At 44.5% G+C, this 19,752-nt stretch overlaps 1 protein-coding gene across 3 annotated transcripts; it reads left to right on the forward strand.

The window, feature by feature from the left end:
* Positions 1 to 465: 465 nt before the first annotated feature.
* Positions 466 to 19,258, forward strand: med1 (mediator complex subunit 1). 3 transcript variants are annotated; one of them, XM_049001048.1, is made up of 19 exons: positions 466 to 640; positions 1,343 to 1,567; positions 2,201 to 2,307; positions 2,643 to 2,721; positions 2,870 to 2,924; positions 3,030 to 3,162; positions 3,321 to 3,349; positions 3,452 to 3,523; positions 8,779 to 8,853; positions 8,942 to 9,015; positions 9,180 to 9,269; positions 9,408 to 9,519; positions 10,350 to 10,474; positions 11,229 to 11,353; positions 11,456 to 11,657; positions 11,920 to 12,015; positions 12,772 to 12,867; positions 12,980 to 13,085; positions 13,799 to 19,258. In XM_049001048.1, the coding sequence occupies exons 2-19, from the start codon at positions 1,453 to 1,455 to the stop codon at positions 17,592 to 17,594; spliced, it is 5,487 nt and encodes a 1,828-aa protein (XP_048857005.1). In that variant the 5' UTR covers positions 466 to 640; positions 1,343 to 1,452; the 3' UTR covers positions 17,595 to 19,258. The 3 variants fall into 3 exon arrangements, with proteins under 3 accessions (XP_048857005.1, XP_048857007.1, XP_048857006.1); XM_049001050.1 differs by lacking the exon at positions 11,920 to 12,015 and having other exon boundaries at positions 467 to 640; XM_049001049.1 differs by lacking the exon at positions 466 to 640 and having other exon boundaries at positions 842 to 1,567.
* The last annotated feature ends 494 nt before the right edge of the window (positions 19,259 to 19,752 follow it).

Here is a 19,752-nt window from a genome sequence, read left to right on the forward strand (position 1 = left end):
CCTATAATGATTGAAACAATATAACCTCACTTGAATCAGTCTGATGTATCAAGCACAATGTACTAATGCAAGCTTGCTTACTGTAAGTAAAGGGATTTCTATTTTCTATGAAGGAACTAACGTTTGCCATAATGTAGCTTGCTCAGCAAGGGCCCGGGTCAGTATGACCTGGAAGTGAGATAAAAGTAATTGGGTAATTGGATAAATTTAACTCGACTCAGTATGAAACTGCAAAGGAATTTCTGTGCTGATAAGCAAGCCTCAGTAAGCAGAAGTGCCTGGTGTCTACAGACACCTGATCCTTTTCTTTGAACTGTCTGATGACTGCATTTTTGGCTATAAGAGATGTATGCACTTGTTGTTCGGAGAGCAGAACACGAGACGCATGATTGCTGAGTGTCTGTTCCCTTTGAGCTCATCGAATAATAAAGTTCTGTCAAACACTTAAACATCGGACTTCGAGAAATTTCTTCCACATAGTCTACGATCGCATTATGCTACAGTTTGTAGGTTGTCTAGTACAGGGTTTCCCGATGTGAGGGTAGGGCGATAATTTCCGCAGTAAGTTAAAGATTTTAAAAAGTCCATCGTAACGGCTGTAGCCGTGGATCTTTCCCGATTGGCAAAATCTACTAAGGAGGTAACATAGTCTATTACGCATGGCGTATATTTGCATTTATAGATTGATGTAGCTTTTCATGATCGTAATTTAATAATCGAGACGTACATTTGGGATGTTTGCTTACAGAGCAGAAGAGCTGGACGGGAGTAGCGATACCGTTATAGCTCACTTATGCGTCGTGATTTCCGCTTTCTGTTTCTCCTGAACCCAAGATAAGATGATGGGCTGCTTTGACTGTTACTAAGACTGTGGTTAATAGTTACTGTGTTTTATGATTACTTAACTATAGTTAATTCTAGCCTTGGTTATTGCAAAACAAATATATTCACTGGTCCAGAAAAGCGACTTTGATGAAACATTTAACTGCACCAAGGAGGTCGAAGCATCGAAGGATTTTTATAGCCCCGACTTTTATTGCGACTTAGATATACGAGTCACTGCGTTAATCTTGCTGTGTAAAATGTGTGGTAGGGCAACAATATGTTGTCGGCAAACGTGCACCATTGAAAGAAATCCACATCGTTTATGTAACTTAAGTTTTAATATATGCGTGCCGCGCACACGACAGGTACTCCCGGTAAATATTTACATATACAAAGCTCAACCTATATCATTTACGAGATTCGGTTATTAACGTTTTATAAAAAACGATCTATTTTCTGTTGTCATAACAGGCCAGACATTTTGCATTATACAAAAAAGTAACACTTTCTGTCGCAGTCAGATGATGTTGGCGCCATCGGAGCCAATTGGGGAATTTTACGTCGTCAATCTGCGTCTCTGACCCGCTACATCGGAAGCTTTTTCAGAGGCGGCGGAAGATCACGAAGATGGCGGCGGTGTCCACGCTTTCGATGCAGGACGGTAGCCCAGCAAGAGAACTTGGTATTCAGACTGGTAGTGCCCTAGCAGTCGGAGATAGAATAAAAGTAGAGGAGGGAACAGGTAAATTCTATAGCTAAGATCTTAGTTAATCACATTTTTTTTTGCCCAGATGAATCGTACAGACAAGCAATCGCAGTCAGCTAGCCTGTTAGCCGTTACTTTATATATATATATATATATATATATATATATATATATATATATATATATATATACATACACACACACACACACACACATACATATACACACGCACACAACTTTATAACTGTTTCTTTGGATTTTATCTAATTATTCATACATGATGTTATACGACAGACACTTGGAATTCTTTTAAATATACTTTATTCATACATTTATGGAGGTGGATATAATATTTAAGTGATTTATGGGTAGCTACCCTTCTCAGGGTAAATCGTGAAAGCGTTCTGCGAACGGTTTACAGTGGCGTGTCTTTCTGGTTTCATCCACTTTGGTAAATGTTTCTTCTTTGTTATATCATTACTGTTTTATAGTTTTTTTCCTTTATTAGAATCACTTTTCAGAATAGCTTTAGAAACTGATTTTGTTTCTGATCGGTGATAATAAAAAGGACTAATATTTTAGTGGAACGGATATTTGAGTATTTTTCTTATCCATAGGACATACTATTTTTGCGATGTAGTCTGAATGTCAGTCTGCTCCTTTCCACAGAAGCAGAGAAGCAGAGTCGGGTGAATGCCCTGCTGGAAAGGCTCCATGCTAAATACAATACTGCACGCCCATGGCAGGAAACCAGCAAGGTGGTTCGGCAGGCCATGGTGAGTGGGGGTGCTAGTATGCTTAGGAGAATATGCAGGAGCGTGCGGTGCAACATTGCTTTGTCATCATTTGCACATCTAAATGTTCTGAGGTTTCTTTGGGGGGAGAATGGGAAAGTCTGCACAGTGAAGTTTCCTACATTGCTGCAGAATGTTTTGTTATACTGGTGCAGTGGCCTTACAGCAGTGGGGAAGGGTGTGAGGGAGGGGCCCTGTCATTATGACAGTCTATGGGTAGTATTCAGCGGTTCGGCAGGGGTGTAGGGTGTGTTGTAGGTACACAGGCTGGCCCAGCAATGAAGAATGATAATGTGCTAAATGTTTTTGCCCACCAGGAGAAGCGTGGGGTGATGAATGCTGCTGGACATCAGCTGCTTCTCACATGCCTAGAGACGCTGCAGCGTGCACTGAAAGGTGAGTGATGAGAAGTGAATCTGGGTGCCGTTTGGGGCCTCAGCTGCCTGCCTTGTATGTGCTTTACAACTTTCAGAGGTGTGCTTACTAAGTGTGTATAAGCAATGATATGCAGTGACACAGTCCCATTTGTGGTCTCTCATCTCAGTGATCTCCCTACCCTCCATGACAGACCGTCTTGAGTCCATTGCTAGACAGAATGGGTAAGTTCAGGGGACGTAGCCATCATGCAGTCTGTCGGTCAGATTTGACTGGGAGGTGTTAGTAATGGCACAGCCTAAAGTGAGCCCCCTGCCGCCCCTGAATAGGCTAGGCTCTCACCTCAGCCCCTCTGGGACGGAGTGCTACATCACATCAGACATGTTTTACGTCGAGGTGCAGCTAGATACGGGAGGACAGCTGGTAGATGTCAAGGTGGCGCATCATGGAGAGAATCCTGCGGTGAGTTCTGCTGGTTTGGGGCTGAGGGGGAGGATAGGATGAACAGGAATATGAGAAGGGGGTTGCTGTGCATGGTGAAATTATATGTGGCTAATCAAATACTTTTTTAGCTAGTGATGTTTCACCTCTGCACTCTTCTGGCTCTTGTTCTCTTACAGAGTTGCCCAGAGCTTGTCCTACACCTTCGGTATGGCCTACACTGAACTCTCATGCCCTTTCCTATAGCTCATTCTGGTTATTTCAGTGAGCCACATACTGATCTGTCCCTTCTTCTCCTGTTTGTCTGTAGAGATAAGAACTTTGAGGAATTCTCCAAACACCTCAAGGGTCTGGTCAACTTGTATAAACTCCCTGGAGACAAGTAAGTCCCTCAACCTCTTTCACGTCAAGCTGGTGCTGGTAACGGTGCTTAGTTAGAACTGGCCTGTAGCTCACATCGACCCCACCAAATATCATCTCACATTGACACTGCACTTGGTCCTGAAAGGGTAGAAAGATGTTGTGAGTGTGTGTGTGTGTTACTGTGGGAGGGGTACTGTTTCGGAAGACAAAAATGGAGGAATCTGTAAAATGCGCTGAATGCAAGACTTTTTTTGAATTTGCTGCAAAAATAATGATTATATATATGTATCTTTATGTCCCCTGTAAGGAAGTCCTCCAACCTACAGGGAAACTTGGGGGGTTGGTAGCAGGATTGGCCCTCCAGCCACCGGAAAGTCACACTGGTTCATTCAGACTAGTGTGGTGCTGAAGTATCACCCACGGCACCCAGGTTCATCATGTGACGGGTGCGGCAATATGCTGTAATCAGCGTGCGCCCCTTACCTCTCTTTATAAATTATTGTTCCTGGGTTTAACCCAACACAGTTCATTTAAAATTTGAGTGCTCCAAATTCACATTTAAAAGCAATATATGCAACCCTCGATTGTTGTAACAGCGCAAATGTATTATTCTTGTGCATTTGTGTTGCTATGACAAATTATTGTGCATTTTAACTATCATATTGCAGCTGATGTATGAATTAGCATAGAAAGGTTAAAATGTATAGTAATTTCTTGTCAAATCAGCGCCAAATGCACATAACATAAGTACAGGATGCTGAAGGAACTACTGTGCAATACTGACTACTTTAATAGGAAGAATGAATACGAAAAGAACAAAACATTTTCGTAACCTTATTCACAAATCAAGAAATACGTTAATCTTTCAAGTAGAATAAATAAAAATAAAAAATGGTGGTCCTGTCCATCTGCACTCTCTTCACCTGTGTTAAAACAAGCACACGACAGACAGGATAGGTAAATTTCACTTGCATGACTGACACTTTAAGCAAGATAGCGTGTGAGTGTCATTGTCATTGCTGTATCAAAGTAGATAGCTGTACATTATGTATCAATGGCTGGTACACCAAAGTTAAATTCTAATGGTAACTTATTTGTTGGCTAAGTTATCCTTACAAGAAACAAGTTTAAAAATGAAGCATTTCCAGTCACAACACACAAAACATAACTGAGCATTTAATGATATGCTGTTATTTCTGACGGATCCTTGAAAGCCATTTGACATACACCACACGTAATTAAAGTTTATAATCACATTACAAGTAAACGCAACAATAACAACTTAGCCAATTCCTCATAAGCGGTCGTGGAGATCAGTTCTCCAGTCACCAGGTTAGCAAAACATGGAGTCCATGATATTTGTTTTTAGGGCAGCCAGCACTGCTTTCATTTACCTATCTTTTGACTTTGTGTGTGTGTGTCTCTATATATAATATATATGTAATTTTTTTTTTTTTTAAACTTGCTCCATTATTCTGATACCTGCCTTCTCCAAGTCATTCGGCATTGCTTCATAAACTTTTGCTTTCCACTGTAACAACTCTAACTCTGGGCCAGTAGTCTTTCAGCTCCAGCCCAGATATATTGGTCCCGTACTGCTGTTTTTGTTGTGAACGCAACGACTGGGTGGGAATTTAGCCTTGGCACTGGCACCAGCCCTGATGAAAGGGCTAGCAGTAGCCCTCGGTTAGAGCCGAGTTCACTGCGATAATGAAAATATTGTAGCTTGCTGCTTCTGTAGTGTGGGCCCTACTTGTGGGTGGTTCTGCTTATCTGCTGAATCTGCATTCTTGGTCCCAGTTCTAAGGGGGTCCTTTGTAGTCTGGCTTTGGTTCCAGCTGAACTCTTACTTAATGAAGGTTTGGTTTTTGGCACTTGAGAAGGGCGTTAATCTGACATAGTTTATACACTGTGGATCTTTTAACCGGAATGTTATTTGGTGGGAGATCAATTGCTTTATCATATGTTCTGTTGAACTTGTATGTAAAACGAGGTACAGCGGTACTTTGATTTGCGATCATAATTCGTTAAGTGTGCATTTACACTGGACCGATTCGCACACCTCTCTCACCTCTGATGAATGCAGGGCATTTATTAGCCATATTTACTAGTCATGTGGGCCTTTTCAGTAGTATGGCAAGTATAGGCGTTTGCATTGACATTAATGAAGCTTCCATTAAATTTCATTGTAGCATATTCGTAACCTTAATTTATTACTTACACCTGTGCTTGTTATACTATTTCATGTCAGTTTTGCTGCCATTAAAAAGGCCCATTAGTAATATGAAACCATGTGATGCTACCTTTCAGTCAAGATATCTCCGCAACATCTTAAAAACCAAAGACCAGATTTTCTGGAGATGTTCATGACATTATGCTCTAGCTTTAGTAAGAAATTGATCAATTTTGAAATATGCACTTTTTCGTTATTTAATATTTTAATCAGTTATTAAAATAGTAATTATTCAAATGGGGAGGGCATATTATTTCTTTAATATATAGAGGTGGACAATAGCTTTAAAACAGTATAAGGACCACTTCTGTGCAGCTTACATTTAGGTAAATATAGCCAGTCAGTCATAGCCACCCCCCCCCAAAATAAATAAATATATAAATAAATAAAACTCTGTTTGCTTAAATCTCCATCAATATTGATCCAAGACTTGTCCAATTTCAGTTTCATGAGTTACTCATGTGACCAAATCAGCATGCTAAGTTTTCTTAAAAGCCGTGACGATGAGGTCCGAAAGTGTGATGATTTCACATGGAATGACCCGACACAGTATGATTGTTAATGTTGTAGATGACTTCCATTGCTGGAAATTGCTGTGTTTTAATAAAATATCTATGTTGGTATGCAGAAGTCCATCGTCAGCAACAATTTATCTTGTGTTCCAGTGGAATGTTGTGTTTGCTAATGCAAATTTATCATTTTAAAAAGTTAATTGATCATTAGAAAACCTTTTTCCAATTATGTTAGCACAGAAGAAAAATGTACTGATTAAAGAAGCAATAAAACGGGCCTTTTTTAGACCAGAGTATCTGGAGCATCAGCAATTGTGGGTTCGATTACAACCTCAAAATGGTCAGAAACAAAGAACTTTCTTCTGAAAGTCTATTCTTGTTCTGAGAAATGAAGGCTGTTTCATGTGAGAAATTGCCAGGAAACTGAAGATCTTGTACAAAGCTGTGTACAACTCCCTTCACAGAGCAACACAAATTGGCTCTAACTGCAATCGGAAGAGGAGAGGAAGGCCCTAGTGCACAACTCTGCAAAAGGTTAAATATATTAGTCAGTTTAGTTTGAGAAACGGATGTCTCATAGGTCTTCAACTGGCAGCTTCCTTAAATATAACCCACAAAAGACCAGTCTCAACATGAACAGTGAAGAGGCAACTCTGGGATGCTGGCCTTCTAGGCAGAATTGCAAAGAAAAAGCCATATCTCAGAATGAGCAATGAAATGAAATGAAATGAAAAGAGGAGTGCTTGACGATATCTGTCAAGCATGGTGGAGGCGATGTGATATGTCTGGGGCTACTTTGGTGATGGTAAAGTGGGAGATTTGTACAAGGTAAAAGAGCCTTCCTTCTTCAAGATCCATCATTCCATTTTGCAACGTCAAGCCATACCCTGTAGACGGTGCTTAATTTGAGCCAGTTTTGTCCTGCAATAGGACCCAAACACAACTCCAAACTATGCATGAACTATTTAGGGAAGAAGCAGTCAGTTGGTATTCTGTGTATAATAATCCATCCATCCATTTTCCAAACCGCTTATCCTACTGGGTCGTGGGGGGTCCGGAGCCTATCCCGGAAGCAATGGGCACGAGGCAGGGAACAACCCAGGATGGGGGGGCCAGCCCATCGCAGGGCACATTCACACACCATTCACGCACACATGCACTCCAATTAGCCTCAGCATGTTTTTGGAGTGTGGGGGAAACCGGAGTACCCGGAGGAAACCCCACGATGACATGGGGAGAACATGCAAACTCCACACACGTGACCCAGGCGGAGACTCGAACCCGGGTCCCAGAGGTGTGAGGCAGCAGTGATAACCACTAAACCACCATGCCGCCCCGTGTATTATTATTATTATTATTATTTTATTATTAATAATAATTTGCCAGCATAGTCACTGGATCTCAACTGAATTGAGCAGTTATGGGAGCAGCTTGACTGGTATGTTACAGGTGCCTATCAAGCCAATCCAACTTGTGGGAGATGCTTCAGGAAGCACAGAGTGAAATCTTGTCAGTTTACATCAACAAACTGACATTTAGATTGCAGAAGGTCTACAAAGCTGTAATTGCAAATGGAGGACACTTTGACGAAAGCAAATTTCGAAGAAGACAACGGTTTTAATTAAAAAAATTATTTCGAACTCTGTCAATAACTCTTTCCTATACGTTTGGCTGTATTTCCTATTCAAACTCATTTCGTGTATGTTTTAATGGAAAAAAGGGACAAGTGACCCCAAGTGATTGGTGGTGTATAAAAAGTATAAATATTTATATATGTATCTATTATATTAGATTACTAAAGTAAAAGGAGCTCTTGTATTGGAATCTGTATCGGTATTGGCATTTGTGTGTTGGAATTGGATTGGAACAAGAAAAATGTGGATTGGCCCACCTGAAGAATGTGTTCTTTTCTTATTCATCTCATTATAAAACAGTTTCAGAATTGTCTTTACAAAAAAAATGGAATCCTGTGAGTAGACTGATGAATACCATGTAATAGTTCAGCTAAAACCACCAGTCACTGGTATACCAGGGCCAAGCTTGAGAAACACATTTTGGTGATCACAGATTATGACGGAAACAGGATTGCTTTTCATATGATGCAAGCCTCACTTCTCCCTAATAGGCTAGTGTGCCAAATAGTGCACATAGATTGTCAGCTTTTTCTTCTGTATGTAGCTTTTTCACAAAAATAGTGTGACTCTGTCACTGATAGAAGGCCAAGACTGGGGAAAAACCATGACGATATAAGAGTGGTCTTTAAATGTGTATAGGTGTCCGCTGTATAGGTGACGTTTCTTTTAAAATGCTTTTGCAGTCTAACGGACATGTTTATGTGATGTCTGATACCTCATAGCTACACATCACAGCAGATATTCTTTGGCAAATATAATTGCTACTGGTGGGGAATTGAATGGATTAAGGGCTGGGGGCTGACACTCTCGCAGGTATGAAACTGGGTGTATACAGCACAGGTTATCAGTGACATATCTTCTTATTTTCTCACCATCATTCACTCTCGGTTTGCAGCAAGCTTAAGACAAAGATGTATCTGACCCTGCAGTCCCTGGAGCTGGACCTCACAAAGATGATGCACATGTTCAGGTCTGATCCCCGTGTCTGCATTCTCGTGCTATTTTGTTTCCAGGTTGTCCCATGACCAATACTATGTGTGTTGATCTATGTGTTATAGGTTGGCCACAAATGCCAACACTCTGGACACCATCCTTTATGGAAGCGTCGGTCTCCTGACAGCTCGCAGTGGAGGTACCCTCTGCACCAGAGAGGCTAATGTAATACGGAGCCTTTGTGAAGCCTCTGTATCAGCCTTTGCTGCATATGTTCCATGGCAGTTATTTTTAAATTGTGTCTGTGTAATGTAAAAATTGTGGTTTTCAGTTTGTGTTTTGTGTGCATGCTACCCCTTGCAGGTCACCTGTTGTCATTACAATGCTATGTGTCACCATACGATGTCTTCGAGGAAGGGACGAGAGCTCTGCTGAATTTCACTGATTCCAATGGTTAGTCTTGTAGAGAGAGGTCTGAATTATGGCCGATAAAATACTGCTTGTCTGTACGAGAGGGGAGGGATCAATTGGACGTGACTTCGGTGCCTTAATTTACCCTCTCACTATGCTCCCCCTCCCTGGCCACTGCAGTGCCTCGCTCCCTGGGCATCAGCGTGTCAGTGACAGTGGAAGGCACTTCCTCAGTGTACAAGCTGCCCATTGCCCCCCTGATCACTGGATCCCACCCTGTGGACAACAAAGGGTAGGAGGAGCTAAAGATTTGGGGGGGTGGGGTTAACCAGGATGAGGGATGAATGCAGGGAGGTGGTGGCAGTGAGATGTGTGTCTGTGTTTGTCATAACTATTTTACAAAGAGCTGTTAAACTTCATTATTGTCAATTTAAAAACTTCACTTAATGTATTACATAAAGTGAGGTGTTATTGTGGAAAAACTACAACTTTGTATCGATTGAAAAAAGATTAACCAATGAATCGCACAATTTGCCATGATTAATAGCACCAGACATCATAACCTGCAATCATAAATACAGTGGAATCACTTAAAGTGATCAAGTCTGTCTGGGTGAAATTGATCGCTATAAGTGGATGATCATTATATCCATTTTTCCCCCTTTTTATTTGTCTCAATCAATGGTTTAAACTTGTACATATTCATTTCCAACAAATACTCCTTGCAAGCAAATACAAGCTGAATTTCAGTGCCTTCAACTTAAATTCCGTCTGCATGTTAGATCTAAATCAGAAGCCTGATAAGTGAAGGTGTACTTAATAACATGAAAGATCTTAATATTTTAATGTACAACCCTTAAAGAAAATAAAACATAAAACATCATCTTTTAAAATTATTTTTTAAAATGAAATAAACCAGGTCACATCCCATGAGATGCTAACTGAATGTTTTGATTTTAGCTTTGAATTCTGGGATTCTGTGCAATGTCATGACTTTAACTCATGTAGTTTAACATTAAGTGTTATACTGAACGCTATGTGTTACCGTGATGCATTTCCTAGTCCTAGAAAAAGCACGTGGTTACTCACTTTATGTCCTTGGATAAATGTGTCCCATCTCAGAACTCCTTCATTTTCTGCCGTTACCAACTCAAACTCTGTGGACCTACCAGCCTGCTTCTTCCTGAAGATCAATCGGCCCACTCCCTGCTCGCTGTCGTTCATACAACGCATGGACACCATCACAGGTGTGGGTTCACAGAGAGGGGGTGGTGATGTTAAAGGGGTTAACAATTGGTTAATTTAGGAATAATTTTAGGAATAAACATTTCATTTCATAAATTAACATGAGTAAAATTCTAATGAATATGTACTGATTATGGAATTTCAGGCTTCAGAATCTACATAAATGACAGAATAGACATCTGAATGTCAGATTTAGCCTAACGGTTGTATGTGATATACATAAAAGAAATGAGTTTTGGGAAAACTGAGATTCATGGTTAGTGGTCGATGCTAAGATCACTTGTTTCATTGTGTTTATTTATTGGTCAGCGTTTGGGTATATATGTCATTCTGTGTTGAAAGGATTCTATGACAGCATGTAGTAAGTGCAACATGGTTGGGTTAATTGTGTAGGTAAGAGAGTTAGGGAGATTGTGTGCAGATTTTTGAGTAATGGTGAACATGCTTGTCTCGTCAAGGGGGAGAGAAGAAAATGGTGGGAGAGGCTGGGCTTGTCAAATTGTTAGTGCCTTGATAAAACGACAAGAAACTTGTATTGTTAAAGACTTCAAAGTCCGGCAGAAACCCCTAGACTGGTAATTTTACAGTATTATGTAACACTGGTGTTCTAACCAGTTTTACTGTTGCAGAGTGTAACATTTGGTTAACAGTCAGTTCTCATTCCCTGAAATTGACTTCTTGTCTTGGGAGAAGTCTTGCGATTGACAGAGACACATTGTTTCTTTTCCATTAACCCCAGCACTCTCCCTTTCCCAGGCATCTCTGTGTTTGAAACCCCTCCGGCCCTGGCTCCGCTGTATGAGCTCATTGTGCAGAGCCAGCTCCAGGATGAGGGTGTGGGCCCTTTGCCAAGCCATGCACACACCATGCGCTTCTACGCGGTGAGCGCCTCCTCAGCACCTCGCCTGCCGTACCACTTTCTGTTATTTATATGTAAGAGATGTCCTGAATCTCACTTGGTTTCATATTTTCTCCTATATCAGTCTCTACCCGGCCAGCAGCACTGTTATTTCCTGAACTGTGACGCACCAGTCCAGGATGGGTGCTGCCTGCAGGGGGCACTGGTGTCTAAGATTCCCTTCCGACACCCTGCACAGGTGCCAGCACTGCTGGATGTCATCCGACACCAGGCTGCGTACAACACACTCATTGCTAGCTGTGTCAAGAAGACACTTATCAAAGACGGTAGGTGTAGTTCCATCTGCTCATGGGTCACGCATGGTCAGACACTGAGTGCAGGCTGTATGGGCCAATTCATTCTTCGCTTTTCCATGTGCTATTACAGAGTGAGTGATGTAAATTTTATCAACAGGGGTGTGTGTACAGGCCAGATTTAGTTTTTTTTTTTCCTTCAAATGGAAAAAATATGCATGCCAAAAAATCTTTAATTAGGCTGAGAAACATACATAACGTACTCTTCCACCTCATTCGTACATCTTGTTTTTAGCATTTTTGAGTCATTTGCCGTTCAATCTGAATATCATCCAAGCGAGGATACACAAGTGGCGAAGGCTTAAAATGCCCCACAATTTTTCTCCCACTGGTAAGTTCGTTCTGATCGCAGCCCCTCTGTAGTGAGTATGCAAATCAGCGCAAGCCAGCAACTTTCAAATCATCCACTACTGTTTTTATATTACTCACGTTGTCTTGCACAATTGCATGTCGTATTTTGTTTAGTGGGATTTTACACTAAACGCTTCTTCCGTCTCTCAAAACTTTGCTTTTACGAAGATTGGAAATAAAAAAAAAACACATCTCAAATGGAAAGAGCTGTTGTGAAATTGGTTGTGCAAACAAGAAATAGGAGCTGTGACTTCTATTACAGAACGCAGAAAACTAAAGTAACTCTCGGACATGGATTGGTCACATATGTCTGATACCCAATCTGTATAATAGGTATGGATTGGGGTTGATACCGATCTGAATATCAGATCGGTGCCCCTCTAATAAAGTCTAATTTTGTTTTCATTTTAAAATGTATTGGTCATCAATGGTGAATACAGGTTGTTTAAATAAGGCTAATGGTACTGCCGTCACGAGTTCTCGCCATGTTTGTCTGGGTGTCCTCCCACTGTACAGATTACCTGTAGTGACTCTGGACTGGATTTTCCCTGTCTCATGCCCTGTCCTTCCTGGAGCCGTATATCATAAGTGGTGAAATAGTTGCACTTGGGTAGAATAGTTGCAAAAGCCTGACCCTCCCCCACTCTCCTGATTTATTGGGATTGGCTTTGTGGATTCATATTGCACTGTCGTGTCACTTAGTGACTGCTGACACACTTCTTTTCTGTCCTGTTAGATACACCGGGGCTGCTGCAGTTTGAGGTCTGTCCGCTGACGGACTCCAGCTTTAGTGTATCCTTTCAGCACCCTGTTAACGAGTCTCTGGTTTGCGGTGAGGACACACACAACTTGTCACAGTCCTAATTACTACCTACTTCGGACCTTTGTTTTAGCTTAAATGTCATCTCTGTCTCATTTCCCCGCTTTTTCACTAATCTTTCCAGTGGTCATGGATGTGACTGACTCGAGGCAGGTATCCTGTAAGCTGTACAAAGGTGTCTCTGACGCCCTCATCTGCACAGATGACTTCATCACCAAGGTTGTCCAAAGGTGTGTCTCCTGCCCCTTAACCCGGATCACTGTCGTTCATCCAGGCCAGGGAACATCACCCTGTTTTTTTTTTTTAATATGCAGCAGTGTTGTCGCGTGCTGTAAACACAGCTATGGTGTGTGTAACCCAGGTAACCGGAAATAATACAGGATCCAAATGCCTCTCACTCCTGCTAAAGGCTTGTTTATACTTTACACTTTCTCATAGCTGTCAGGGTCCGCTTCGGTTGAGTGATACAATTTTCTTCATCAGCCACAACCACGTGTTTATCTGCAACTCCAAATGCATGCCTCCAGATTTTTGTTTCCGCGCGGACCTGTGCGCATCAAAAATGCATGATGGCTTTCGAAGTTATGCAGAGATCCGCCACTACCCACATTTATATAATCCACCCCTTGGAAGAGCACAAGGATGCCCAAATGTGTGCAGATTCATTGCGTTAAATGAGCAATATGTTAGGAAAAGAAGAAAGTGGAAATCCTACAGAGTGCACATACGTATTGTAACCCTTCTCTTTATTGTTGTCTTGGATAAAAGAGTTAGGTAAATGAATAAAATGTAGATGGAATTGGAAGTCTTTCTGGGTGCATGCATTCTGTCCATGACAGTGTCTGTAGTTGTGCAAGTTCATTTTATAGTATAAAGGAGGCTTAAGTGTACTGCTAGAAAAATATCCAACTGTTCTAAGATTAAGAACTATCTTACCTCCCAGGTGCATGTCCATCCCTGTCACCATGCGAGCCATCCGGCGCAAAGCAGAGACCATCCAGGCTGACACCCCCGCCCTGTCCTTGATCCAGGAGACTTTAGAGGACATGGTAAAGAAGAATCTGCCGCCCTGCAGCCCCAGTTATGGCATGGGTTCAGGAGGTAGCGGGAGCAACCCCATGGGCCTATCAGGGGCCGGAGGAGGGAACACGACTACTGGAGGTGGCAGCACGGGAAGCAGTGCTGGGGGAGGGCCCTCCTTTACAGGCCCAATCAGCTCACTGTTTGGCATGAGCAGGGGCACGGGCTCCCTGTCAGAGGGCATGGGCCAGCAGCATCAGGTACAGCAGCAGCAGACCGCTCATGGAGATGACTTCAGTAAAGTCACTCAGAACCCCATCCTGACAAGCCTGCTTCAGATCACAGGCAGCGTGGGCTCCAGTCCCACCCCTCAGCCCCCCTCCTCTGGTCCCCAGCCCCACCAGACCCCACCCCCAACCTCCTCTCCTGCCAGCAACACAAAGAACCACCCCATGCTCATGCATCTGCTGAAGGATAACCCCTCCCAGGACTTCTCAGCCCTTTACAGTTCTGGACCTCTGGAGAGGCAGAACTCATCCTCGGAGTCACCTCGCACCGACAGCCTGGGGGGCACTGGGGGAGGCGCCAAGCCAAAGAAGAAGCGAATGAGGGGGACTGAGAAGAGTGGAGTGTCTGGGGCAGCTATGGGCATCAAGCAGCAGCAGCAGGGTGGGCCCATGCAGCACCACCACCCCACTGAGGATGACTTCCACCGCGAGCTTTTCTCTATGGATGTGGATGCCACCCAGAACATGTTTGACGTGAATCTGCCAGGGGATGGCCTGGATACTCCCCACAGCATAACACCAGCCCCCAGTCAATGTGGCACCCCCCCTGCAGGGCCCAGCATGCCATATCATGCCGCAGCCCACACCCAGGCCCAATCACAACAACAGCCGCCACCTCAGCCACCCCCCGCAGGCCCCAACCTGACCCGTATGACGCGCCTCTCCAGCTCTGACAGCATCGGTGCTGACATCAATGAGATCCTTTCGGACCTCCCCGACCAGACCGCGAAAGGATCGGCGGGTGGCGGGGCCAGCGCTCACGGTCAGCACCATCTGAGCGGGGAGGACGCAGGTCCGCTGGGCACTCCACTGAGGGACTCCTCTAGTTCGGGCCAGGGCAGTGCTGTCTTTGAGTCTGACTTGTTCAACGCAGGTAGCAATGAGAACCCATTCCCAGACGCTGCTGACCTCATTGCCGAGGCAACCACAGCAGCCACGCCCACCAGTGACTCCTCCTCCACTAACTTCTTCCCAGACACGGTGGACTTCAACCCTGACCTGCTGAGTACCCAGAGTTTCCACCAGTCCTACTTTGGGGACAGCTCCCCCAGTGCAGACGGGGACCTTGACCTGGGCAAGGGCTTTGGGGGCAGCCAGCAGAATACCCCTATAGGGACGCCCCAGAACCCAACTCCACATGGGCGCAGTAGCCCTGACCCCCCCCTCAAGGATGCCTTTGACATGAATGTCGTCTTTGGGGGTGCGGGTGGAGGAGGAAAGCCCCTGCTTGTGCCTGCCCCTGATCTGGGGGACCCACACTCGGGAGGGGGGCAGAGTCCTCACATGATGGGCTTGGGTGGGGGTGGAACTGGTGAATTTAAGGGTGCTGATTTGAAGAGCAAGCAACAGCAGATGATGCGAGGTAAAGATGATGGTGGCTGTGCTGGGAGTTCTGGCCTGGGGGGTGTGGTGGGGGGCCTGTCCGAAGGCAAGCAGGTCAAGCGGAGCCGCACCCCTTCCAGTGAGAGTAAGTCAAAAGATAAGCCCCCCAAGCGTAAGAAGATGGACCCTGACAGCAAGTCTCCATCTCTCAGTGCAGGCAGCCGGCCCTACACCCCACCCAGCGGGGCTGTGGGCTCTGGCGTGCCCATGAGCAGTGGAGGCTCCAAATCCCCCGGGAGCTCTGGGAGGTCACAGACTCCTCCAGGAGGCGCCACACCACCTATCCCCAAAATTACCATTCAGATTCCAAAATGCACCTTGTCAGGGGGCAAGACCTCCTCCCACGGAGGATACACAACCAGCAGCTCTGCTGGGGGCAGTGGGGGCAGCATGGGTGGAAGCAGCAGCAGCAAAAGCCACCACTCTCACTCGTCATCCTCTTCATCGTCCTCGTCGGGCAAGGTGAAGAGCAACAAATCAGAGGGTTCTCTCGGTCAGAGCAGTAGCTCCAAACCAAGCAGCAGCGGGGGGGGCGGGGGGGCTGTAGGCTCCCAGTCAAAGGGCTCCTCGCAGGGGATCAACGTTGGAAAGCCAGGCTCATCCCCGATAACTAAACATGGGCTATCTGGCATGGGGAGCGGGGGGAGCGGGGGAGGAAGTGGCAGCAAAATGAAACCTCAGGGAGGAAAGCCCCCAGGATCACTCATGAACCCAAACATCAAGCCCAACATCTCACCGTCGCATTCTCGCTCTGGCACCTCCGACAAGCTCTCCTCTCCCATGAAGCTGCAGCAGAGCCAGGTCCCCGTGACGCCACCATCCTCCAAGGCAAAGTCACCCATGGGCTCAGGCAGTGGGGGCTCTGGAGGCTCAAAGTCCTCCTCAGGAAGTGGAATGAGCTCCCAGAAGCAGATGAGTGGCTCCTCTTCCAGCTCCTCATCATCATCATCATCATCATCATCATCCTCTTCTTCGAGCTCTTCGTCTTCTGGCACCATGTCATTTTCTGCAGCTTCGCAGTCACAGTACAGTGGGGCTGGGGGAGGTGGTGGTGGCAGCAGCAGCAGCAACAACAACCCCAATGCCAAAGGCAAGTCTCCGAGCCGCAACAAAAAGCCTTCCCTCACGGCCGTGATTGACAAGTTAAAGAGTGTGGGAGGGGGAGGGGTGGGGGCTGAGGAAGGTGGCGAGGGAGGCTGTGGAGGTGGCAGTGGTTCTGGAGGAGGTGCGGGGGTTTCCTCAAATGTTGGTCCCCCATCCTCCAAGCATGGGATGTCCTCCCAAAGCGCAGAATACATGACTAAGCGGGAGAAGATGGAGAAGGAGGGCAAATCCAAAGTGCTGGTGTCAGGGAGCTCAGGGGACAAGAAACCGCTGGATTCAAAAAGTGGGGGTGCTGGAAGCACCGGGGTGGCCAAGATCATAATCAGCAAGCCGGATGGGGGGTCTCCAAGCATCAAGGCCAAGGTAACCCTTCAGAAGCCTGGGGAGGGCACTGCTGATGCTATGCGCACCCAATTGCCAGGCCTCAAGGCTTCTCCCCTTTTCAGCGGCTCCACACCCAAGCATGACCGCTGCTCCCCCAGCCACAGCCGCTCTCCGGGGTACACTCCTCTGAACCCCGACAGCGAGAGTGAGTCTGGCAGCAGCTCTGTGGCCGAGAAGTCACACCAGAACAGCCCCAGCTCAGATGATGACCAGGCCTTGCGGCCCCTGCAGACTCCCCACGAGTACATCAGTTCCACTCCAGTCAGCTCAGGCGAGAAGCACAAGAAACACAAGAAGGAGAAGAAGAAGCAGAAGGAAAGGGAGAGAGAACGGGACCGAGAGCGTGACAAAGAGAAAAAGAAGTCTTCCTCATCCTGCAGCTCATCATCACACCCACTCAAGCCTGATAGCTGGTCTCGCTCACCCATCTCGGCACCAGACCCAACACTTTCCATGCTAGGATCAGATCGTCCGGCCCGACCCAGCCCTCCCTATCTACACACCGAGGATGATGACCTCATGGACTCCGCCCTCACGGGTAACCTGGAACCCTTCAAATAAGATGCCTTTTCACCGTGGGACTACATCAGCTGGATTGGCACCAAGCTGGCACTTTCTATCGTGGCGATGTGGAGATCAGCTGTGTAGGAAGCTGGCACAAAAGGAGCAGCTTTTTGCTTTATTTTTATGAATATTAGCTGATGTAGTTAGCAGTGTTGCCTTACATCTCTTGGACCAGGGTTCGAGTCTCCACCTTGACTCCAAGTATGTGGAGTTTGCATGTTATCTCCTTGTCATCAAGGGGTTTCCTCCAGGCACTCCGGTTTTCCCTCACAGTCCAAAAACATGCCAAGATTAACTGTAATTTCCAAATTGCGCATAGGTGTGCACGTGTGAGTGAATAGTGTGTGAGTCCGCCCTGTAGTGAATTGACAGCCCAAGATAATTCCCTGCGTTGCGGCCATAGGCTCCGTACCCCCCCCCCCCCCCCCCAACCCAGCATACCACAAGTGGGTGTGGAAAATGGATGGACAGAAGTTCCTCAAAGACCATCGGCATGCTGGTTTTCATCGCAGCCAAGTTCCTTTTAAATGTAAATGTACACTTTTCTTGAATATGGCCAACAGAGGTAAGGTTTGAGAAAGGAAAAAAAAAAAAACAAATTGACTGAATTTGTCATCATAATGTATCATGCACCAGGGCCTCTCGGCATACAATGTCTGATTTAATGCCATTTAATACCTGCGAGTTGCATGACTATCTAAACCCTGCTATTTTATTATGATCTTTGGGAAATCAAATTCCCCCTGGATATTCTTTTTAAAACATTTCCTGTACTCTTTACTGTGGAGCCAAAAAAAACTGCATCTTTATTACCGTCACAGAGATAAGACCCGTGTTACCCATTTGGAGAAAAATTGTACATAGTCTGAAAATCAAAACTGTGAATATTTCAAATTCACTTAAGTTGTGCCTCTGTTGTCTAATTTTGAGGTCGAACACATACTTTGCAACACTAAGTTACAGTATACTAAATTTTATTTCTTTACTTTTGAAAATAAGGAGCAGGATCTAATATTTTACTTTTTTGTAGCATGAAGGCCGTGACCCAGTAGGATAAGCGGTTTGGGAAATGGATGGATGGGTAGCATGAAGGTTTTCATTCAGTGGATAAACTGTACATTTAGTCTTTTTTTTATCTGTCTGAAGTTTGCAGATTTTATGATGGTTATTTTTAAGAATTTGTTTGGGAAGGTGTTCTGAGAACAGCTGAAGTATTTTTACACTTCTGTAATGTCTGTCAATTTATGGAGTGTGTTGTATTACTGAGTTGAAATTTTAATTGTACATTCCCCCCCACACCCACTTCTGTGTCACATGTTGAAGATATCTTTGCTTTTCAAGAAAGTAGAAAGTGGTATTACCTACTTGATTATTGCAAAAATCATAATCAAAATGATCATGATTATTTAACACGATTACTCATGGACTCATGGAAATATGCATTTACTGAATTAAAAAAAAAACTTGTCTTTTTAACAATGGATTTCTTTGAATTATATTATTCAACTGAGAAACAAAAACGGGCTGAAAGGGGGAGCAGCAAAACAAAACAGGCATCAATGTGAAATACAGCACAATCGTCTTAACGTCAAGATTATGTTTTTATAATCATTGGATGCCGATATAACTGAAATTAAAATTTGAATAATTGCCTAGGGCTACATTAGCTCTGTAATATGACCTGCAAAAAAAATGAAGTATGGATGTACATGCATTGTACATAGTTAATTATGATTGTATGTTTCTGTTTTTCTTTGGAATTAGAAATTTATATAAAATTTCATTCAGTATGGGTAGATTGTCAGTATCTGCTTGGGACCATCTGAAAAACCGCCAGTCTGTATCCCATGATTAGAATCTGAGAATTATTAGTTATGTTGCTACATATTTGGAATGAGCCACAGTCACAAAGATTGCTAATTGTCACTCCATGAGAAATTTTGAGCATGAAGTGAGGCATGTGGGTGAAGCAGCTTCAGTGATGGTTTCCTTAGAGACAGTGGACCTTAATCAGAACTACGGTGGTAGCGCTTTAGGTTGTGGGGTGAATTTTCCTGATAATCCATTTATCTTTGATAAATTAAAGACCATGCTGCAGTATTGTGTTCATCCGATTGCATCTGAAGCATTCATACCCTGGAGGCAGAGAAATATT

This window comes from Brienomyrus brachyistius, unplaced genomic scaffold, assembly GCF_023856365.1.
Source record: "Brienomyrus brachyistius isolate T26 unplaced genomic scaffold, BBRACH_0.4 scaffold55, whole genome shotgun sequence".
NCBI classification, from domain to species: Eukaryota; Metazoa; Chordata; class Actinopteri; order Osteoglossiformes; family Mormyridae; genus Brienomyrus; species Brienomyrus brachyistius.